This window comes from Ischnura elegans, chromosome 3 (genome assembly GCF_921293095.1).
Source record: "Ischnura elegans chromosome 3, ioIscEleg1.1, whole genome shotgun sequence".
Lineage (NCBI taxonomy): Eukaryota > Metazoa > Arthropoda > Insecta > Odonata > Coenagrionidae > Ischnura > Ischnura elegans.
The window spans coordinates 7,114,058-7,139,487 of NC_060248.1; the positions used below are offsets into that span (position 1 = coordinate 7,114,058).

General features: G+C 39.0%; 1 protein-coding gene across 2 annotated transcripts in view; it reads left to right on the forward strand.

Moving 5' to 3' along the window:
- LOC124155399 (zinc finger protein 83-like) overlaps positions 1 to 25,430 on the forward strand; it is a 44,099-nt gene continuing 18,669 nt past the window's right edge. Inside the window, exons 1-3 of one of the 2 annotated variants that reach the window (XM_046529181.1) lie at positions 1 to 625; positions 8,315 to 8,479; positions 12,340 to 12,405. In XM_046529181.1, the coding sequence (XP_046385137.1) occupies positions 497 to 625; positions 8,315 to 8,479; positions 12,340 to 12,405 (360 nt within the window). In that variant the 5' untranslated portion in view covers positions 1 to 496. The remainder of the gene's footprint in view (positions 626 to 8,314; positions 8,480 to 12,339; positions 12,406 to 25,430) is intronic. The other variant, XM_046529180.1, reaches the window with a different exon arrangement.

The window sequence follows — 25,430 nt, forward strand, 5'->3', positions numbered from 1 at the left end:
ATAACTAAAAAGGAACAAGTGGCGGCAATGAGTGTAGGGCTACGTTGGGGTTAGGGGGTAGTGAAAGATTTTTGTCTTTGGTGAAGATTGTGAGTGAGCAGTAGAAGAACTTTTCTTATACCGTTTGATCTATGTTATTTTTTATGTCGAATAAAACCTGTATTCATGATTCCGAAGCACATGAATACAGGATGAGGTCAGTGACGGATGGTGACCATCGAGTTAGTGTTCTATACGCATTGCAACATGCTGGTAATGAATTAAGATATTACGGACCTCACTGATCCGCAAGGTTTGCTAATGTGCTTCAATTCAATTGGTGTATATTTGTTGGCAAATCTTCATGCTCGAAGGTGAATTGGAATCTCTCTTATTGTTTGTCTTTGCGTCCTAAAAACATGCTATGCTAAGAGATTTGATATTCGGAGGTTTTTACTGATGAACATCATTTCGGAAGTTGTAGCCTGCTAATTTTTAGTACTACTAAATACCAGTGATGGAAGTCGGCAATAGTTTTGCCGCATGTCGGCTTTGTTTATGTCAGAGTGAAAGCTTTTCGGGTGTCTTCGATTATTGTGATGGATATACTCCTGCAGAAATGATCATTGAATTGATGCGATTTGAGGTAAGTTAAGTTTTGAGCACTTTTAAGCTTGAATTATTGGTTTGGAAACACCTCATCCATTCCATAATGTACTCCAATTAATAATCTTCCCAGTCAACACAACAATTATGGCCACAGTGTGGCCGAACTGTGGTTTACCTGTGGCAACTATGGCTATGGCGAGCCACAGCTTGCCATACTATGGCCAGACTGTGGTTGCCATGTGGCAAGCCATAGTGTGGCTTGCCAAACACATATGCAACTATGGCCACAGTTTGGAAAGCCACAGCTGCCACAGATGATAAAGTTTGTTTACGGTTGCTATAGATGCAGACTTGTTGATGAGTTATCAAAATGAGAGTTGGTTGATTTCATTGATATAAAGAAAGTGTGTTAAAGAAAGAATAATATGTATTAAAGGCTTCCACATTATTTATTGATTTAATCTATTTCGGCGTCTTTCCGTGAGTACTGTGATGTTGAAATGTGGGGAAGATTAGATAGACTACCGTAAATGTTGTAATGACTAAATATGTGATTTTACCTGTTAAAGATTGGTCCATAAGCCTAGCTAAAATAACTTGAGGTGGATGTGTAACATGTTACTGTCTCAAATCCAAGGCAATATTGTAATACTAGCTTATCTGCAATGTTGTTATGTTTTTTTAGTGGCTAACCTAGGCGATCATTAATGGTTATATTATGTTATTTATGGTGAATTTACTGCAATAATAAAGTACTTACAAACATCATTTACTAAGTAGGAACTTTTATTTGCATTTACCTTTCTGATACTCTATATCGCAAAGTGCTACTTGGGGTATGGGGTGCCAACCAGAGGGCATTTTAACGTATTTATTATTTAAATTGATGGTCAATTAAAATTTTTGGTTCGCATCTAATTTTCCAAAAAATCATTATTTTTGCATTGATGGGCATAGCTAGGATTGAAGGAGGCATAATAATACTAGTAAAAAGGAATTATTATATGTATAAATATTAATATATTAGTAGTGGAGCATTGTGACTAGCCAAAATGTGGCCATAGTGTAGCTATCCACACTAAAGCCACATTATGGCTAGCCACACTTTGGCCACAGTGTGGCCGGGGGTCAAAACCATTATGGCGCCATAATGGCAACCCACTATGGCCATAATGCCTTGCCACAGTATGGCCATAGTGTGGCCACATTGTGGCCATAATTGTTGTGTTGACTGGGTTCTCTTTCATAAAATTATACTTAAATGAAATTCGTTTACCCATCACACCCTCTACACGGTAACGTGTAATTATCTATTTAAAGGGGTCGTCAGAACTAATAGTCGAGGTTTTTACATTAGTAGAATAGAAAATAGCTCCTAAAGCTATATAGCACCACTCAATAGAATGTGCCACATTCGACATCTAAATCTGAATCCCCTTCAATTCCAAGAAGCAATGAATGGTGTTTAATGCCATGCCACGACTGCAGTATCAATCTTGTATGGCAGATAATCCAACATTTGAAAATAAACTGTTCCTACGTGATAATTCATGAAAATAAGATTAATATCTTTCCATCGTGGAATCAAGCCCATACCTTCAACTCCCAATGAACCAAGATTCTATATATGCCGAACACAATCCAAGTAAAAGGTTGTTTTAAGAAATTGTGTGTATTTCAGAAAGCAGTAATAGTGGTATTAGAAAAGCATATGAATTTAAGATAAATATATTATAATTCAATGCATCAAATACTATAACAGCATATCTGAACGTTATAAAAACTTTAAACCATATTTAAATTTAGGCATGGAAATTTATGTAAAATTCAGAATCTTTAAATGAATGTGTTTAATATTTAAGTAATTTGGGTTTTATATTAGGTTCTTTTACTATCTTCAATTTCATAGTATTTCATTTGAAGACTAGAGGAATGGAAACAAATGTTTTGGACGTTGGCGAACTGAAGTGTTTGTTTGCAAACTAACAGTTCCAAATTAATACCTAACAATATGTTTACAGTAATGATTTATATGTGATGGCAATGAGTGTAGGACTTTGTTAGGGTCAGGGTGGCGAAAGATAAATAGTCCTTTGGTGAAGATGGTTGGGGAGCAGTAGAAATACTGTTATTTTTTTATATTGATTAAAACCACGAGTTCTCTTAAATACACTCCAAACCTGGTGCTCCTCATCAGCTGAGATGCTGACCCATCGAGTAAGGTCGTGACTATTCACATCCTGCTCTCAGTGCTGAGCTCTGTCCATCTCTTATTGAAAACAACCTATCACCATCCAAATGTCCGTTTAGTTTTGTGATTCCTCATGTAATAGCACTGAACATTCTTTTTCTGTGGTCCCATATCTATTTTTTTTCTTAGAAATAGTATGGGGTGCTTCTCTCCGTCTGTGAGGGTACAATATCTATTCCATTTGCATCTGTCTGTATTAGGAATTCACTTTCAAAGTTGGGGCCCCTTCCAGTTAATTGACAATCTATTATCCTTGAGCAGCCTCAGTATCAACATTTGGTCTCCAGGTTGGAAACTTTGCAGTGCGGCATGCTTGTCATGCCATTTCTTCATTTTCTGATCCCCTACGTCTCGCTGATCAACAGCTATCTTGTGAATACGATAAATGATGCGTTATACTCAGTCCACTACTGGTGTTTAAGTCTCATCAGTACATCCCTTTTTCCCCCTTTCAAATAATAATTTCAGAGGCAACCCAGAGCAGTAAGTTGGCACACCTTTCCAGACACTTGAATGTCCACTTCATAGCCTGCAGGCTCCTTGTGTGCGTTCTCGGATCTGAAAATATCTTAAAAATTACTAGTATGTTTCATCGTTTCTATAAAAGTTGGAAACGTGGATTTGTTTAATGCCCACGAGACTCCAAAAAAGGGACAAGTCGTCTCACTACCCATTCTTTTTCACCTTGTACCATCTGGTGATTTATATTATCAAATATGTGTGAGCACTCTCCTAAGCAGCACACGCAGGATGAATTTTGGTGCATTTGGGGCATGGGAGGGGGAGAGGCAGGCAAGGGGGAAGGGACGCGAGCAGCCTGCGGCTCTTCTATCCGCAATACTGCGTGGGCATTAGAATATTCTCTGCGCAGATGCACACTCAAACATTGGCGTTTTGTGGCTTAAAGGCCATTTTACTTGGGGCACTTACTTGCACAATCTGATGTGCGTATGAAGGCGCAGTCAAAATTGCATCGTGTAAAGCGGTGAATAGGGTGGTTTCCTTCATCAAACAAAACGAAAGGCATCGATTGCGATTCGTTACCCACCATTAGTGTATTCATAATATACAAATTATTTTGTTTTAGAAATACCGGGTTAGACGAATGGCAATGGTCCATTTTTATCCTCATTTGAAAAGGGCCAGATTGGCGCCCATGCGATGCCACTCCACGTGACGTCACAGGGACCTAGTTTCTATACGAGAAGATAGGAGTTATACGTCGTCTGAGGTTACCATTGCATGCATGTGGCGCAGAGCTCAGGGAAACATGTCTTAACAATCACTTATTAAAACTGGCTAAGGTCGGAAAGTTTTCCTCGTTTGATAAGTTATTAATAATCCTTAGTTAAGCCAAGCGCTACCAGTCAGCAGGGTACTAGGCTAGCCGCTAGCAGCCTGCGTCGTATCACCGCCAAGCCTCGCCTCAAGGTCACCTCGCAGGGTGGGAGGGGGAACCAGAAATACGTCACGCGGAGAGACTTCCCGGCATTCATACTTAAGCGTCGCGTTTTCGTGCGCTTGAAAATTTTCACTTTTCATTTAATCGCGAAAAATAGATATCGTCATTTAAAAATCTAAAAGCGTGAAATACGTTCTCCAGGAGTAATAATCTTTCGATTTAGGCAATAAAAAAATAATAGGAAACCACCCTATTGCTAGAACACATGCGAGAATGTGTGGATGTAAGAAGGTCAAAATAGTCCCTGATCTAATTTCGTTCATGCATTCATGCAATTCCACGCCATTTTATAAATTAATGCAGTTCTAACCTGCGCAATCCCGTGCCCGGTGTAAAACGGCCTTAATGGTAGCAGGTTCGTCAAAATGCACGAATCTTTTGTGCAAAAGGACAATAACTCGGCTAAATCTATCAGGGAATGACCATAGAATATTAAATTCTTCAATTTTTAATGCACCCCCCCCTACATGGCATCTGAGCGAGGGTCAAGGGTTCAAGGGCTTAATATCTCAATATTTTTCAGGCCTTATTTTTGATCAGTCCCACAACTTTTTTTCATTGGGCCAAATGGATTTGAAGAAAATTGATTTTTTCCAATCCACCCCACTGCTCAGGTGTTTGGCTGCCTTCCTTCCCTTCTGATGACGTCGATAAATTGCAACAACGGAAATTAGATTGAACATGTAAAAGAGTTAAAAAGAATTGCCGATGATGTTCTCTTACGTTACAGTATTTTAATATAAGAATGAAAACTGAAAGACTCTCTATCAGACAATGGCCATGGCCTTGAATACGTTGCAGACCATTTAGGATTGTTGCACCAAACTCAAATCTTCGCCACCATTCTGAGCCGGTTCCAGAGTACCCACTCCGGGGGGCACAAAAAATATCTTGGACAATTGGTTCTCGATACTAGTTGCACAGGCCAAGAACCAACAGTACCAGAACCGACCCATCTCTAGTTTACATCAATGAATCTCTCTCCCTAAACAAGTTAATGAATCAGACCTCTAATCATATCACTAACTCATGATAAGTGTGAAAACAATTTCTCAGTTTGACCTGAAAAATCTGATGGAATTCTTGAGAAATTTCAGCTGAACTGTGTCATAAATTACTGGCTAGTTTTTTTTAAATATTTTTACCAGAAATTTCTCGTATAGTTCATTGAAATGCCTATTCTTGGCTTTGCTTGCCACAGGAACTACCTTATGATTTCTGAATTTTGACACGAAGTGCCTAAGAATGTTGTGGTCAAGCCTCGGTTATTTCTGTACAGTTAACCGAAGAGTATAATGAAGGATTTAAATGAGATAATATTGAGAAAAGTATCCCATTTTTTTATGCAGCGTTGTCACAGATCAAAGAAAAGGCAGGGGATTTGAAATGGGCCAGAGGAAAGTCATGCCATGTTCCACAAACCTAAAGAAAGGCCACTCGGTCAGCTGTAGGAAGGCTTGGATCTGTGACACGGAAATATCATGGTGAATTTGCCTTTGGAAATGGCAACCTCTTACGGAAAGTAATACGTCTTCACTGACCTATTCACTTATCCATCAATGTGTAGTCCAATCTGCTGGAGATGCAGACATAAGTTTTCTGTGTACATTCTTTGCGTCATGTTTTGGCATCTTAAGGCAGGATTTTTGCAAGAAACAATTTTAGAGGTTGTTTTTACTACATGAGTATTGACTTTTTGATCCACATCAAAAAGCGTTGAAATCCATGCAGGCCTTTTTTTCTTTTTGAAGTTACTATAACTCAAGATATTGGTTGAAAATTTGTATCATTGTCCACGGAAAGAAATGCTGTAGTTATTTCTTTGGTTCCAATGCATGTATGTATATACTTCATTGTCCTTTGGTCATTGTATTTTAGAGCAATAATAAATTGCATAAACCCGGAGTAAACATTCATTTGAAAGATACACAGAGTGGAAACTTTTTTCTTTATCCTACAGGAAACAGTATTCTCCGGCTCTTATACTAGTCAGCCATATTTCAATCTCTTCTCCTTGATGAAATCCAATTGGTATCTTTTGCTAACTTGTTGTGAAACGTGAAAATGCGATGGTGGTTGGCGTAACATGGTGAAACTCCTTCATGATGCACAAAGGTTAAGAAAAGACTTCGCTGTTTCACAAAATTGTTGTGAAACCATTTTTATCGTTGTTTTGAGATACATAATTTAGGTACTGATAACATTGGATTCCTCACAAATGTTTGTACTTCACCAAATATATATTGTGTACCTACTAGGGTGGTGCGAAAAACTTAAGGTTATGTATTTTTTGTTGCTATAGCACGGGAAAGTTGTGATACCTTAGTGCAAGAAAAACAAAAAAAGAATCATAAAAATCGGACGTCATCTTCCGATCCCGCAAAGCACCTAAAAAATCACAAAAATGAAAAAAAAAAATTTTTTTTCGTTGTAAAAGAAATTTTTTTTTTTCGTTGTAAAAAAAATGAAATGAATGTATTTTAACACTAAATCAATAAATGATTACAAATAGTATAGGTTATTATTAATATACACATATTAATCGTTTTAAACAGTTATTTCTGATCGCACAATATCATTAAAAATGTATAAATTTTGAAATTTAGCCGATTTTTCAGAGTTGTGTAATAATATAATACTGAAGGTAGTATTTTAGTCTAAAATACATGTTTAATTGTGCAGCTCTTCTTTTGTTTTGATATGATTTAATAATATTTAAACAACCCAGAACTCACCGCAGAGAGCTGGCTGTACTTTGAGTTGCACCCACACCCTTTCCTTCAATCCAACCAATGAGGGCTAGTGCTATTTACATTTACAATATTTACATTTGTTGTACTTTTAACTTTTGTTTAATACTACTTTGTACTGCGATTTGGTGGTGAAGTCTGGCATAATGGACCTTGATTTGAATATAGCCCTAATAAATCCATCTCCAGATCGATAACCACAAAGCTTAAGGGATGCCTCCGTTACCAATTTCACACACGGCTGCACTGCTTGCGTGTGATATGGGAAGTTTTTAATATCCCAATCCCGTTTATCGCCTGGAAGCTATGTCTTCATAGGTAATTCTCCGAAGAAGAGGTGGAGTAGATAGTTTGACTACGCTCCAGTCAATCAATTCTGTATAGTCACTAATTTCAAAGTTAATGGTAGGTGTAATAAAGTTTACGATAGGTTTGCTTTAGCGTTGAAAGATATTCATTTTATTTCATTTTTTATAACGAAAAAAAAAAAAAAACTTTTTTTTTTATTTTTGTAATTTTTTCAGGTGATATGCTGGATCAGAAGATGACGTCCAATTTTTAAGGCCATTTTATACGGGGCATGGAATTGTGCAGGTTAGAGCTGCATTAATTTCTAAAATGGCTTGGAATTGTGGAAATGCATGAACCATTTTACCATCTCACATTCATGTGTATTTTGCCATCACGCATTCTCGCATGTGTTCTGGCAATTCACCGCTTAAACACGACACAATTTCGACTGCGCCTTCGTACACACGTCAGATTGTGCAAGTACGTGCCCCGTGTAAAACGGCCTTTATATGCAATTCTTTTTCTGTTTTTCTTGTATTAAGGTATCACAAATTTTCCGCGCCGTAGCGACATGAAATTTATAACTTGAGTTTTTTTGCACCACCCCAACAAGTTCTATAAACAAATTCCTCCACTCTGCATTCAGCTTACCCTCTCTAAGAAAATTGGACTGCTATGCAACTTAGTCCAAATTACCCGTAAGAACTAAATTATGTTATTCCCAGGCAAACTTGAATCATAGGTGAAGTGGGCCTTGCTTTTCTGAACCAAGTGATTTAAAGAAGAAGGGAAGATGATGATTTTTTCAGGCAAGAGCCTGGGAATATGGATTCTATGATCTTGCAGCACTTTTCACTTGCACTTTCCTCATAAAATATTTATTATCTATACATACCTCTGAAAACATGTCACCAGAATATTTTCAAAAAGGTACTCATTCCCATGACTTCATTTTGTTTCATATCATTTCAGGTGTCATCTACAGATATATATCCTCAGTGTGTTTGTAGCACATGTGTGAAGAAACTGACTGACTTCAAGAAGTTCAAAGAACTCTGCTGTGTGTTCAAGGCATCATTTGATCGTGCATATTGTTCTAAATATGGTGGTGTCACCTTTGGAATAACCTCATTTCCAGTAAGTTTCTGGAAGATTACAATCTCTGGTGTGTGTTCAGCATTCTGGAATGATGGGAAGAACCAGGGTATTTTATTTTCTCTGGAAACATCAGGGAAATATGGAATTGACTCTTGAGTTTTTTGTGATGCCAGATTGTGTTCATTTCCCAGCGAATTTTTTTTGTCCTTCTGGCGGTTGCCTGCAATGCATTTGCTGAGAACACCACTACCCCTGGGGTACATATCCTCTGGAAATCCATTTTTGATAGAAATACAGTAGAATCCTGATTTAAGGTTTTTCAGGGGGGACAAACTTTAAAACACTAAATGCGGAAAAACACTAAATGCGGACCTGCCATTTTTTTCAGGTTTTAGGGTCTGTAATGATTGGAATGGCTTTTTATGAATAAAAAGTATTATTTTACATAACTAAAAGGTGCTGCATGCAGCAAAAAATTCATTGATTAAGTGTTTTCAGCCCTATGAAGGTTGGATAATACTTTTCAGGAATCAGCTAAAAAAAATGGGTAGTAAAAATAAGTAATGAGAGGATGACAATAGGGTAGTTTCCTTCATCAAAGAAAACGAAAAGCATTGATTGCGATTCGTTACCCACCATTAGTGTATTCAAAATACACAAATTATTTCCTATTAGAAATAGCGGTTCAGACGAATGGCAATGGTCCATTTTTATCCTCATTTGAAAAGGGCCAGATTGGCGCCTATGCGATGCCACTCCACGTGACGTCACAGGGACTTAGTTTCTATACGAGAAGATGGGAGTTATACATCGTCTGAGGTTACCAATGCATGCATGAGGCGTAGAGCTCAGGGAAACATGTCTTAATAATCACTTATTAAAACTGGCTAAGGTCGGAAAGTTTTCTTCATTTGATAAGGTAATAATCCTTATTTAAGAAAAGCACTACCAGCCAGCAGGGTACTCAGCTACCCGCTAGCAGCCTGCGTCGTATCAGCGCTAAGCCTCGCCTCAAGGTCACCTCACAGGGGGGCAGCGGGAACCAGAAATAAGTCTCACGGAGAGATTTCCCGGCATTCATACTTACGCGTCGCGTTTTCGCGCGCTTGAAAATTTTCACTTTTCATTTAATCGCAAAAAATAGATTTCGTCATTTAAAAATCTAAATGCGTGAAATACGTACTCCAGGTGTAATAATCTTTCGATTTAGGCAATAAAAAAATAACAGGAAACCACCCTATTGTTTTAAAGAAATATTTTAAGAAAATTTTTATATGCATCAACTGAAAAGCATTCCCACACGGAATATTATTATGGACATTAGTGATTCCAATTTTACGTACATTTCAGTGGTCTCGATGAAAGTTTAAATTTTTTTCCGTAAAAGTGACATGTAGGTGACTATAGCATTTCTAATATAATAAGAAAAGGTGTAAGTATAGGTACTGGAAAAATCGTCATTGCATCTATAAAGATGAGCGAAATAAAGGGACAGCAGAAGATCGCTAATCCCGAAATCTAAACTACCGAATATCTAGTAAAAGGGAGATTTTCTGGAATTATACCAACTTAGCGTTTTCTGTTGCCTCGGCGAAACGAGGGATTTATGAGCCTTTAAAAAGCCTCCCGTGCGCACATTTTGGATTTCGAGGTCATCCAAAAAAGGAGAATCTTATTTCTAGTATGCGTACAAGGCGATGGTGATTCAACTCGATGATGGCACCAGATTCGTTGTCATATATCCGCGGCCTCATGCAGGTCGAATGGAACCAGGAGAAGTTGTTTACGCGGCGCGCTGATCACCTTGACTCCGACTCACCTTGTTTCTCTGCAGCTTTTAATGAAATTTGGTTGGACCTTGAATAACGATTAGCTAAACTTTAAGTTAAGTGAAAAGGTTTAATCTTCAACAAAACTGGATTTCATCAGAAAAATTGTCAGTGCCTCTGGAGTTAGGCAATTTCGTCAGGGTTATGATGTCGAAGTCAACCACCAAGGGATACCTGCCGGATTTTCGTATTTTTCCGCGCTCATCTATTCTACCGTGAGTATGCGGTGATTTTTTTCCAGTATGAGCGATTTATTTTGAGTCATGGACCGTGATAGTTCGTCAAAACTCCGATTGTCATTCTCTTTTGACATTAATTAGCACCAGATAGATATTTTTGAATCGACATCGATATCAATCAGCCGCATGTCGGTAAATTGGCTCCGGGATATGTAAATTACGATGTAAAATAATGTTGTTCCGCATGGAAAGAATGCTGTAACTCACGGTCATGACAGGGGAAACGCTTCCTCTGCTCTTTCGCTGTTCCTCCGTGGAAACTGACCTTGGAATGGATTACAGAAAGAATCTTCTAGTGAACTGCGCAATTGATATTGGGCCTCCTCTTTTGAAAAGAGAAAGTAGCCGACTGGAAAAATATTGGGCTAATAATGGACTGCCCGTTGGGAGTAGAGTTGAAAGGGGCATAAGCCATCAATTGAAAACATTAGGTACGAGAAAACATTATTGTAGCGGCCCTCGGAGGATAACTCGTGTCATCAGTCGTCACGTATCATCGAAGTCAAGATCAAGAAGTGAAGGATAAGGTAGTTTGAGGTTATTAAAGGATGACTTTGCTCCATTAGATCGGATCTGATACAAAAAGTGCCTGGTCTTTGGATCAGAAGCGGAGCGAAACATTACGAGAAGACAAATCACCCAGCTTGCGAGTTGAAGGTCGCAGCGCTGCGCTCGCGGAAGAAAGCAGTTGAAGAAGCGTTCCCCGGTAGATTCTATCGACTCTTGGTAAACTTTCATGAGACCGTTCTTGTTGATAAGCATAAATTCGAAGATTTGGATGAACCGTCATGAAAAAACGTTAAATCGAGCAAAAACATCTTGAGCGGGACAAATTTTTACGACCATAAATGCGGAAAAACGCAAAATGCGGAAACACTAAATACGGATAATTTTTACATTGTCCTAATAGGGAATGAATCGGGACCCAAAAAAATAAACGCTAAATGCGGAAAAACGTTAAATGCGAAGACGTTAAATCCGGATCCGACTGTAGTTCCTTTTCTAATGTTTGCAAGTAATAAATGATTAATTGAGCATTCAGCATTATGAAAATAAAATGTATATGTCCTTTAATGAAATGTATGGTTTTCCATTTTGGAAATTAGAAATAAACTATCAGTATAGGCACTTCCTTATCAAGGTATATTTATCATTTCCATATATACCACCCAAGGTCCCCCAAAGCTAATTTCTGGCTACTTGTCTGCTTTGGCATCAATATTTCCAACAGCAATCCCAGAAATGTAGGTAGTGGTTTTTTTTCATTCCTTAAGACCTATACTGATCATAGCTGAAGTGGTATTAATATCATAGGTTAAGGAGTGTAGTCCTGGGAAAAGATATTTAAAATAAGAAATTGCAGTAGATGCTTTGTGGTGAGCTCCCCTCCTGATTTCACCAATCCTTCCTCATCCAGAATCACTTCTTTCGCGTGTACAATAAACTTTGATGAGGAATATAGAGATCCCCACATTTTTGTGTTACTTTTCTTCTCTGTAATTCTTAATCAAAGGAAACAAGATCCTTTGTGGATATTTATCTGTTTAAGAATACCTCATTAGTGACATGATGTAATGAAACCTAATATTAATTAATAATTGCAATGTGTTCCTTTTGTAAATCTGGTATGTGTGAGAAATTTATTTCATTAGTGGCCTACATAAACGGGCAATTTTGACTGCTCTGAGCACTATTTTCATGTCTGAATGTTTTGTGCAAGCAGTAATTAAAAATGAGAGTGTTGATATTTTCTTTCTTTGCTACTGTGTGAACGTTGTTCATAGGGACATCATGTCCTAGAACTGAAATGCATTCTCTATCTCTCTTCTAGATTGGACAGACTGACGTGCCAAGCAGAATTGAAAGAATTATTTGGGTGGAAGGGGCATGTAAACAAGTATGTAGAGTATATGTGAGCCTTCAACTGCTGAAGAAATATTCTTATACATTTGACCTTCTCGTTTTACCTGAGGCTGCTCCTGAGCCTTTCTTATCTGAATGGCCCTAACTCTTTTTATCTTGAGAGGGACATTTGACTGCAATATCCCTCCTTACCCAAACAAAGTACTTGGTCACCTTCTCATTCTCATAGGGGATACATTCCGTCTCCATGTGCTTTGAAACCTTCTTCAAAGCACAGCATACTCTCAATTATCCAATGGGCTAATGATGGGAAAAGGTGGCATGAATAATCCAACTTTCACATTAATTTATTGTAATTTTCATCATACACAAATCAATCTATCCATAAATTATTATCTACGCACATTTATATTATTTTAGATTTCTTTCCAGAATCATTAGCTGCTTCATTTTCCCGACTGCGATCATTTAGCTGCGATAACGTGATTGCACTCACATTTTTACTGCTCCTCATAATATCTAGTTTCCAAAAACTGTGCATCCATGGCTATGAGTTCACGGCTTCAGAAACGTGGTTTGCAGGAATGCTTCAAAAGCGCTGCGTGATATTTGAAACTACACCGTCAGGCGTCACGCTGCGTCTCGCACTAGTTGCCCGGGATGCAGATCCGTAACCACAGGGGGCAATCGTGCATCGCGATGCTTGTAGAACATAGAACTCCCGTGAAGACAACAGGCCCTCAATCATTGCATTGAACAGTAGTGGTTATAGCAAACCAGGACTTATGGCAAATTGGTTACACAGGCGAGGGCCCAGCAATCACTCATGCTATCTCTACTTCCACTTCCCCCGCTGCTTTCACTTCTAATTTTCCCTTCCTCACCACCCATACGAAGTCTCGCTCTGCTAAACATCTTCAGAGTATTTTATATCCTTATTGCATAGTCATGAGGACTTAGGACCTTTACTGTAGTCTGTCCAAACAGAGAAGGCGGGTAAGATATTAAGGCACATTATCACTTATTAGAATGTAATCGTAATAAGTAAATTTTGCCTTTTGTTAATATCCTTGCGTCTGTGGCTGCGTGTCGGTTGATGTTTAGCAATGTCATCATGGATCTGTGATGGTCAAGTATTGGTGAGAGTGTAAAATTACTTGGTAACGGCTGAAACTAGATTCCAGATGCCACGCTGAGCAATCACATTGAACAAATATATATACGTACCTCCTCCTATTCCTCCCATTTTTCAACGTTCCCACAAAATGCCAAAAAATTTCTGTCTTCTTAATTTTTTCTGTAGTGCAATGGTGTGGACACCACTATTAAGTTTTATTGCTGCAAGATGATCTCTTATGGTATGCATATTAGGCTCCAGGGTACACCCATGTCTCGTATAGCGCAAGGGATGCATTCCTTGGGGTCTTTGCGCTATACGAATTTGCGTTATACGAGAGTGTTTTAACATTGGGAAGATAGGGATGCGTTCCTGGTAGCATAGGTCTTGGGTATTGAATTTCCTCTAAAACATATATATTCCCATAAATAGCCTTAGAAAACATTATTTATATTAATGTTTATAGTTTAAAACATCTTTAAATATAGTATGCACGCATTTGAAGACTTTTATTCACGTTAAAAAAAATTCTTACGTGCTTTTGAAATTCCGTCCTGTCGTGCGGGTGGGCTAACATCTGCTATCTCAGGGGTTCGTAATGCCTTGCCGGCAGTTGACGATTTTTCAAACCAGTCTAAAAACAACTATTGTGTCACCCAGGCCCTTTTGTCGCTCATCGAAATGACAGGAAAATGCTACTTTGAATGCCATTTCATAGCTAGCGGAGTTTATGAATGATAAATCATTTTAATTTGAAGTCCTCCGAGTCATTAGCAGCTACGTGAAACAGTCCTTTAAATGCCTTGAAACCTGACCCAGGTTTTCCTTCCCTGAAAATGAATGAACGAGAATGCATTCTTTTGCAAAAGAATATTGTCTCATCAACACTGAAAACTAGTTGAGGGGGAAAGGAGCCACTTTCAATCACAGCTTGGAGTTCATCAGAAAATGTTGTGATGACTGCGCTATCAACACTTGCAGATTCACCTGATTACGCCGCACTGAAAATACCTGCTTGCCGTTTAAATTCTGGAACCAACCGGAGCTTTCACTAAATTCTCGGAACGATTACCACTCTCGTCTTTTTGTACTGATTCACTATGAACTTTCCGTATGTGTAGACCGCTTGGTTGAAGTTGGTGCGGCTGAGGTCACTGATGTTTTAACTTCGTCTTTATTCAGAATAAGACATCGTGCGTTTAAACTACCGCGCAATATCGCTTTGACGTTCTCCATTTTCAAAGCAATTGACCTCTTTCAATTTCTCTTCTAGGTTTATGGCTTTTCTTGATAAATTCTTGATTTTTCTACCCGCATTCCTATTTTTTGCCATTTTCTCTTGGTTTTTACTCTGCATAGCTCTATCGATATCACCTTCTACTGCTGAACTGTATTCTCGAGACGCAGAGGGCCTACGACTGCGGGGAGGGAACGAAGCTATTGTGTTTGAGACTCTATAGGGGACCCTCTTATATGTTGACGCTATTCATGCGCAACTCGGCCACCGCTCCATTTCTCCCCCGTGAATACCGATGACCTTGAAGGCTTTAGCGTAGACCCTCTACCTGGAAGTCAATCACCCGATAACCTATGACGGCAAAAATTACGTCTCAACCAGTATTGCTGAAAAAAACTCATTTCCACTAGCCCCACGCTTAATTAATAATCTAAATTAACTCATTCTGTTAAGGAGACGAGATAAATTACTTCGGTAGGCCGGCTATCTGGACACAATGAGGAGTAATACTTTTGGCCATTGCACAGCAATGGATTTCGATTAATACATAAAAAAGAAGATTTGAGGCAAGCAATAATATTAATATGCGTAAAATAATAGAAATTTCATGTGTACTTAGTGCAAGTTCACGTTTTATCACGAGAGCGTTTAAGATATTTGATTAGGCTACACTGCGTTGCAATGTTTCCCCGAGGAACGAATTTGCGCTATATCGAAATTGCGCTATACGAGACATGGGTGTATTTCTGAATGGGACCAAAAAAAGTTTAAAATTTCATGTTAGCTCTTACTGAAATATTGAAATTAGCTCTTATAGGCTCTTCCCCTTTTACCTTTTGGCTTATCTATTGCTATCACTTATTGGTGTTGATATTCAATTTGGGAGGAGTTTCCCACGATATTAAAAGCCAGAAAAGATGTAGGAATGGTCAGTTATAATTGAAAGTTCTTAAGGGTCAGACGCCCGAAGTGTACACGAAGTCTCGCTCTGCTAGACATCTGCAGATTATTTTATAACCTTACTGCAATTAGTCGTTAGGAATGAGGACCCTTAGTATACATAGTCTGTCCAAACAGGGAAGGCGGGTAAGAGATTAAGGCACTGCTCAAGAGCCCATCAATAGCTGCATACATCCCATCTGCCAAACAGTAGCCGGAGTCTGGTCGACCTCGTGCACTATAATGAGTCAAGAATTGCAGTCCACCCTGAAAAATTATCACTTATTAGTATGTAATCGTGATTTGTAAATTTTTATTACAGTTTTAATCAGGGATGGTCGGATCGGATACCTCGGATCCAAATATCCGCGGATATTGCCCTTCATCGCATACATTGGATCCAAAGTCGCGGAAGACATTGGATCTTGATCCGAAATTTTAAATAATAGCTACAGTGTATGCAACGCCCCATAAGAGTGGAAAGAGTTCCGATCCTCTCTTCCAATGTACTGTCGCACTGTGATGCTTGTCCCACTCATAGGTTTTTGAAGCTCTCGCAGGGGTTACGAAGCAGAATTTCAGCCGTGAAAAATAAAAAAGGCAAAATACGACTGGCACATAGTGTGACTCTTCCCAAGAGATTGAACAATCATCGGGAGAATCTCAGCATCATAGGATAATAGCCACATCAAAGGTAACAGCGTTGCAGATTTTAGAAAACCACCCTCGGCCATCCATCAGCCCGTGCTTCTGTTGGTTTTTTTTTTTTTTTCGTTTCCAAAATCACACAGGCCATAACTGAATTTTTTCTAAGGAAAATATCAAGTTACTACAGAACAATTGAAGCTTGTTTCATCTCTACCCCATCTCACCAACTGACCTTTTTTGGCCTACTTGTTTCAATTTTCCATTTATGGAGGGCAAATTCTAACAAGGGGAGACCACGTACCTTGCTCCACCTTTTTCAATGCTGTTTTTTTATGGCATTCGGAATAGCGAACACATCTCTGAACTGATACATAGTGGTTCCATTGAATGGGCCTTGGTACTGACTAAGTGGAACTGATAGTTTGGCTGTAATTAATTAATTTTTGAGTGGTATTTTTAACAAGCTCTAAATATATCCCAAAATAACGAAGCATTCTATAGATGGGTCAGTTGGTGTACTGGTGAGCATTCCTGGCTCTCATTGAGGGGGCTAGGGTTCAAGGCTTTGTAATGGCAGTATGTTTTGTAGTCTTCATTTTGATCATACGGCGACAAGTATTTCTCTAATTTTAATTGCAGCAAGCATAGGCGTGAGAAAAGTTTTTATCAACATAACAGCGATTAGGTATTTAAGCTGTGTCTTTGCGGATGCGGAGATATGACACCTACACTATTAAGGGTTGGTGTGCGCTAAAATAATAATTTTTTGTATTACTTATACTGATCAACTTCCTGATTAAAAATGAAAAACTTTTCTTGCGAAAGCACATGCCATTGAGGCTCACGGCGAGCAGCAATGTGTGTGCATATGTAATAAATAAGAAATCAAAACAAATATATATTGCCACATCTCTCTAACACTTCCCAGACGGCACAGAACCCCCCGTATCTAATTCGTATGTAGGTAGTACCCATTGACTACAGGGATACTAGGCCGCTCCGTCACTTTTCGGTAATGGATAATATTCATTCCCGGCCTGTCGACGAAGCGCGTACATAGCATGTGAATGTCCGCTATGAAGCGCGTTCGAAAGGATACGAAGCGCGCAGGAACACAGCACTCAGGCTAATCTCAATTGTTTAGGTCGAAAATTAGATATATCGTAACTGGCACAATCGAAAAATATATCGAACGAAGCAGAATCGATAACTACCTACCATGGCCCTTATCCACCCTTGGCCCTTTTATGAGGCAGGAAAGAAAAAAAAACCACAGAAATACAATACAGATATTATGTATTTTCTTTAGTCAATATCAATAATATTTCCAATTTTCTCTTCTAACCCACATCTAATTTGGCGAAACAATAACTCATATTCTCTTTCGAAATGAAATATATTTACAAGAGGACCGGCCGATACACAATAACTATCTTCAATACCTTCTCCGATGAACGTTCACTATCACAGCATCCACTTGCACAAAACAAATCCACACCCACTTTAGATCTATATGTCACTTCTGCCACGATGTCTTTCTTCTTGACGACAGGTTACTGCGAAGCAATGGCATCTTCCTCCTATCTGGGCGCCTTCAATTCAACAAGAATTTTCTCCCTGTCTTCTCGTCGAAGACCACAGATTATTTTCTGATATCACAAGGTGTTATGTGAAGCTTGCACACCTGAAACTAATAAATAATAAAATACAATGTAACTTACTAGGTCACTTCTGTCGTATTATTGATAATTGTCACAGTTATTGTATAAAGGTAGGGCAATAGTCACAACACACTTTAGAGAACAACTCACTAATGTACTTCCTTTATTAGAAAACACGCACTGACAAACATTGTAAAACAAAACAAACACTAGAATAGCGTTACCAACCCTACTTATACAAAATTATCCACCGAGGTTATTGCCAACCTAAAATACATTCCAACAACATCATTTCCAATTTTTGGTATTTCTGCATGAGAAATTACATTACTAGGCTCGTAAATATAGTAAATAGTTGTATACCTGAATATTTTTTTCAAACTATAGCGTAAGATAATTTGAAATGATGAAAGCCGACGTATAACAAACCATTGGCACAGTCTAAACAAACAAGTTATGTTTAGACTGTGCCATTGGGCTAAGAAACAATTTTTGATTCCTAAAACTTGGCTGCTAATTCCTATTTTCTCCTTTAGCCACATGTTTAACGAATGAATTAATGCAAAAAAGACAACTAAAATGCAGGAATTTTCGAATGAATTGCTGCTATAAAATTTTGAATCACCATTTGTAGTACTGAAGTTCTGCATCAACATCCCGACGCCACTAACTTTAATTACTGCGAGAAAGAATACATACCTTACTGTTTTTCGTAGGGGTGAAATGTTTTCTTCTTATCGCTCAAATGCCCTTCTTCTTCAACTCAGGATCTTTTGGAAAGCTAAAAACTTTAACCATGTCCCGGAGTTGCCTTTACATCCCGGCAGTACACACACGAAAGGCATTTTTAACAAAAATATCTCACAAACACGTTTCTGAAGCCCAGTGAATGAAATTAAAGAATAAGGGAAACTTCACCATTACCAGACACTATTTTTCACCAACTTAACCACAAAAATCCCTGAAATGTGGTGAGAAGTAACGCAAAAAACAACGCGATCTCCAAAGGATTGTGCAGGTTTATGATCGGGGATTGGGCCTTCTTCCTAGGAGAATATGTCACCACCCGCAAAAGAAAATAATCCCAGACCGAATACAGTTTTATCGATGAGAAACAATTTTATCGATGCATATGAATTTGCCAGTCCTCTTGTATCTTTTTTCGTCATTAGAAGAAATAAAGAAACATAACCTTTTTAGTAACTTCCTAAGCGCGATTTATTGTATCAGATGGTCCACCCTCGTATTCAGATACGCAAAATTCCTTTGCCGTCTGGGTTGTAATTCACACTACTCAAAAGTTTACTTCAAGTACCTACACACTAAAAAAGCTATTCCGAAACATTAGTTCAGTTAACAAATAGGATGGAATAAAGGTTGATTATTTAAAACCAACAATTACACCAAATGTGTCTAGTGCTCGCCGCTTCCCAAAATCTTCCGCAGCCCTCCAGCGTAATAACTAGAAGATAACCTACGAATGTAATTTCTTAAAAAAAAGCCAATGTTATTGCCCACTGTTATTCTTTCCGCATATTTTTGAGGATGGTAGCAAGCAGTGGAGCTGACTCCATGGGGCCTGAGGGTGCCCGAGCCCCCTCAAAAATTCGTTATGGTGTGAGCAAAAAATGTGCCAGGCTTGTCGATTTTCCACGGAGTGTCCAGATATCGAGATTCGAATTATCAGGGTTCTAATTTTGATCATATGACTCTTTTAAAATGCTAAAAAAAACTTTAAACTTATGAAATTTCCCGAGACAAGATCCTCGGTTTGGGCCCCCCCCCCAATATTTTTTGTAAGTCGGCGTCCCTGGTAGCAAGTGTAGTCTTCATATCTCCACACTCGAAATGACGCTGCTTAAATACCTAAACACCGTTGTGATGGTGGAAAAATTTTCTGAAATACTTGTTGCAGCATGATCAGAATGAAGACTACAAAATATATGTATTGCTGCGATGAAGCCTTGAACCCAAATGAGAGCCAGGAATGCTCACCAGTACACCAACTGACCCATCAATAGATTGCTTCGTTATTTTGGTATTATATAGAGCTTGTTAACCTTTTCGCGCCGAGTTCCTTCGCGGGAATTTGCTTTTGGCTCTACGAAGGGATTGAGATTTTCTTTTTCGCCCCTGTACGGAGTTTTTTTTCGGCTTGGGACTGAACAGGTAGTCGCTCCCTCCCCTTAATGACCTATTCTAGCGGGGTGCCGGACCCTTGCCGCGGCAACTGAGCAAATATAATCCTCGACCCTTTTTCCCGAAGGCAGCCCATCCCGGCGTACTTTTGCGGTCAGTTTATTGTTGCCAGTGCAATTTTAATTTTTTTAATTCTTACTGTTGCATTAAATGTCAGTTCATCAATGTATTCCTTTCATTTTGCAATGCCTGTAGAACTTTGAAACGAAGTTCTACGGTTATTTTTAGGGTTTTCAGCAAAACGGCACTATATCATAGCCAAATGAGCTTTTCCGAGAAGAGTGAATTTATCATCTTCCACGTACATATTTCAGTAGGAGAATACTTACACCAATGAGAGTACCGTATAAGCTTGTGTAAGAGGCGCACACGTGTAAGAGGCGCACCCCTATTTTGAGGAAGGAAGCTATAAAGAAAAAAATTTTACGGTATTTTTTTAATCCTATCGTGCGGTGTTGCAGACGTATGCCTGGAATTTCGACAGTTATCGAAATTTCCTCTTTCAGTACTATTTGAAAGAGGAAATGTTGATAACTGCGGCGGTAATAGCGGCATAAGAGGGAGTAGAAAGAGTTCCGATCCTTTCTTCGCATACGTCATCGCTCTACGTTGCTTGTCCTACTCACGAACAATTTTGTTTAAAAGCTCTCGCAGGAGTATTGCAATAGAATTGCAGCCGTGGAAAATTTTAAGGCAAAACACGACAGGCACATAGCATGAACCTTCCCAAGAGATTGGACAACAATCGGGGCAATCTCAGCGCCGTAGGATAATAACCACGTCGTAGATTTAAGGCCCCTTGCACACGCACCGATTTTGGACGGCCGGTAAAATATCGGCCGTCCACATTCCAATAGTGAACAATGGGAGAGCATTGGAGCTTGCACACGTACCGAACACGCGCCGGCACCGGCTAAATGCCGGTTAGCTGCCGGCCATTGTCACTGTGGATCGCCGTCGCCGGCTAAAAAACATAGCAACTTATCGTTTGACCGGTAAAATCCAGCGTGTGTGCAAGCATCGCTTCGCCGGTAAAATATCGGCCGCCCACATTCGGTGTGTGTGCAAGGGGCCGTTTTTTTCCTTTCCGGGACTCCATAGGAAAATAGGAAATTATCAAGTAATAGGGGATCAATGGAAACGCGTTTCATCCCTACCCCATCTCACCAACTGACCTTTTTCGGTCTACCAGGTTCAATTCTCCGAGTTTCTGGAGGTCAAATACTAGGTGAGTCACCTTCTGAGCTCGAAAATATATCTCGATATCTTTCAGCAATTGTATCACACGCACGAGGTTGTAAAAAGAATTAGACCTAACGCGACGTATATCTGACAGCATTTAAGTTTTTGAGCTCTAATTAATTGACACAAAGATTTATATCTAAAACAAGGCTAATAATATTCAACTTAGTCCTAACAGCACAATTTCGGAAGAAACAAGCGTAGCATAAGCGCATTCAAACAAGACGAGACGGACTGGAAACTTTAGGCAATGCAAACTGCGTATATCGCATTGCTGTGCCTTCGCCTCTTCACTTTAAAGGCAACGACGTCACACGCAAGATCGGACGTGTTCTTCCCTTGCTCCTTCGCTCATAGCCTCGTAGCTTGAAATATGGAGCGCGCTCCTTCCCCTCGACCTCTCCTTCAGCGCTAGTCCAACAATGAACACACTCGTTAGAATTTTTTAAACCGCAGGTTTTGACACCAATATAATTTTCAGTTGCAAAAATCCTCATATTAGCGTCTGAGGATAATTTTTGAAAAATCAGGTGCTCAGCGTAATGGAAATTGCTCGGCAAGACAGATGTTGACGAATCAGGTATGTCCTTCAAAACTACGCGTTTCTATACGTTTGATAAGCGATTACGATATGCAGTATAAATGCCGCGGGATGCCCACTCGTGACAGTAAATTTAGCGCGCATTCCGGAGCGAATCACCCCGCGCGATCTTTTCAATGTTCATCTCTGGGGTACCGACGTGACGGCGCGATGCTTACAAGAAATTCAAACAGGAGCATTTTAAAAATACGTCACTAAGGGAGAAACTCCCCTACCTGCCGCTTGATTTTGACGCAGGGTTTCAGATGACTGACTCACGCTGTAAACCAAGGCCCCTCAGTTCCCCTTGGACTTGCGACCGGGTAGGGGAGGGGGGGAAGATAAGAAGTTTGTGTAAGAGGCGCACCCCCATTTTCGGCTGCAATGTTTGGGAAAAAAGGTGCGCCTCTTACACGCGCTTATACGGTACTTACAATATGAGAGTAATTACCAGGGTAGAGCAGTTCTTATTCCTGCAATGGTATGGAATGCTTCTCACAACATGTGTCTACGTAAAACATTCCCTATTGGTACATCAAATTTACGATTTTTCAGGATATGCATTAATCAGTACCTATTTATAGTGAAATTCGTTTATAATACCTTTGTATTCAAAGGTTGGCAAGAGGTTATTAAAAATAGCCGATGTAATTTTGGCTCACGATGAAGAAGTGAGAGAATAAAATTTTATTACATTACGAGGGCTTTTTTTCATAGAAGTTAAATCGGATATTCTATCGAATTTCACCGCAAATGTACACTTAGAATGTAGCTAACAGAGTAACGTATATTTTTAGATGTAAATCATTACAATATCACTCCTATAAACTTGCTAGTAAGTTATAAAAATAACAATTAAACATCTAACCTTAGCGTCTCCAAAAATTGTTCCAGGTGATGATCAACTCCGTTAATATGAACGCTAGAATTCCGTTTAAAATTTGGAACCAATCAGCAGAACATACAGAATGTAATTACTCGCATTGATTTTCAAAAAATGCAACATTTACGTTTTTAGTTATTCCACCTTATAAACAAATAAGTGACCATGAGCACCATCCTTGAGTGGGACACTGAGAGCCGGAATGGGCCGAGGTAATCCCCACATGGACAATAGGAAAGGGTCGGACCTCTCGCGCCGAGGGACCCTAATGGCGGTTGGGTTCCACTTGGCATGCTTGACCGCGAAACCGTGAAAACACGGCCTTTGGCCTTTAGCTTCGAAAAATTCAAGCCGTGAAAAGCCGGCCTTCCTTCTTTAGCATCAGACAATTCAGGCCGTGAAATCACGCCCTGCGTAGGGAAGAGGTTAAAAATACAGCGTGAAAATTGATTAATTGCAGCCAAACTAAGGTCCATTCAATGGAACCATCAGTTCATCAGAATCATCAGTTCAGAGATGTGTTCGCCATTCCGAATGCCATAACAAATAAGGCATTGAAAAAGGCGGAACAACCCAGATGGCACAGAACCCCCCTCTCGTGGAAAATGTGAAAAACTTGTATCTAATTAGTATGTGGATAGTATCCATTGAATACGGGGATACTATGCCGCTCCATTGCTTTTCGTCAATGGATAGTATCCATTCGCGGCCTGTCGACGAAGCTCGTACGAAGCATGTCAATGTCCGCTACGAAGCGCATACATAAGGATATGAAGCACACAGGAACAAACATTCAGGCCAATCTCAATCAATTAGGTCAAAAATTAGATATATCGTAACTGGCACGATCGAAAAATGTATCGAACACAACACAATCGATAGCTGCCGACCGTAGCGACGCCATGATGCCAGTAGAGAACGTTATGAATTGCAAGTTCTTAATAGGTAAATAATACTATGTATATCCTGAATTCTAATTGCCATGAAAATCTCATGACCGACAAAAACTTACTCGGCCACTTAAATAACTCTGCAAAAAATGAGATTCTCATGGCTAATTCATGCACTCCCAGCATGCAGCATTCTTAAGTGGCTCATACTTACTTGGAAACCTTGAGATGTTAATAAGAGTAAATTCTTATTTATTTTGACACTAAATAAGGCATCACATAGCCCATGAGCATTGAAAAGCTTACCCTAAAGCCTGACGAAATAAGATTTTTTTCAATAAAAATTGCCGATGAAACAGGATTGCTGACACATCTGCTATTATTATGATCAAATTCATCAAAATGCAAGCAAAAATAAACGTTTAGTTCAGTCTCAGCTACTAAAACGTACCCGTTCCGGGCGCTAAAGTATTTGAAAAATTATTTGGGATGAGTAAAAGTCTCTATGTCACTGCAGTAGATGTGTCAACCTATTAAAAAATATGAAAGTCATGCCAAATCACCAGCATAAACATTTGTAAAATAAAACATGATATCTCTTAGATCACACCTCCGATTTTATACTTACTTTGCATGAAGTCATCACCATAAGAAATTTTAAGAGGCAGGTAAGAAAAAACCACAGAAATACAATACAGATATTATGTATTTTCTTTAGTCAATATCAATAATATTTCCAATTTTCTCTTCTAACCCACATCTAATTTGGCGAAACAATCACTCTTATTCTCTTTCGAATAGAAAATTATTTATAATAGTACTGGCCGATACATAATAACTATCTTCAATACTTTCTCTGCTATCACAGCATCCACTTGCACAAAACAAATCCACATCCACTATAGATCTACATATATGTCACTTCTGCCACAATGTCTGTCTTCTTGACGACAGGTTACTGCGAAGCAATGGCATCTTCCTCCTATCTGGGCGCCTTCAATTCAACAAGAATTTTCTCCCCGTCTTCTCGTCCAAGGCCACAGATTATTTTCTGATATCACAAGGTGTGATGTGAAGCTCACACAACCTAAAATTAATAAGTACATAATAAAATACCATGTAACTTACTAGGTCACATCATTTCCAATTTTTGGTATTTCTGCATGAGAAATCAAATTACTACGATCGTAAATATAGCAATTAATTGTATGCCTGAATATTTTTTTATTTTAAACTATAGCATACGATAATTTGAAATGACGAAAGCCGACGTATAACACACCATAGAGCAAGCTAAGAAACAATATTCGATTCTATAAACTTGGCTGCTTATTCCTAGTCTCCCCTTTAACCACACGTTTACCGAATGAATTAATACAGAGAAGACAACTAAAATGCAAGAATTTTCAAATGATTTGCTGCTACAATATTTTGAATCACCATTTGTAGTACTGAAGTGATGCATCAACATCCCGAAGCCTCTTCTAACTTAAAATTACATCCAAATAATTACAGCGAGAAAGATTACATACCTTATTGTTTTTCGTAGGGGTGAAATGTTTTCTTTTTATTGCCCAAATGCACTTCTTCCTCAACTCAGGATCTTTTGGAAAGCTAAAAACTTGAACCATGTCCTGGAGTTTCCTTTACATCCCGACAATAC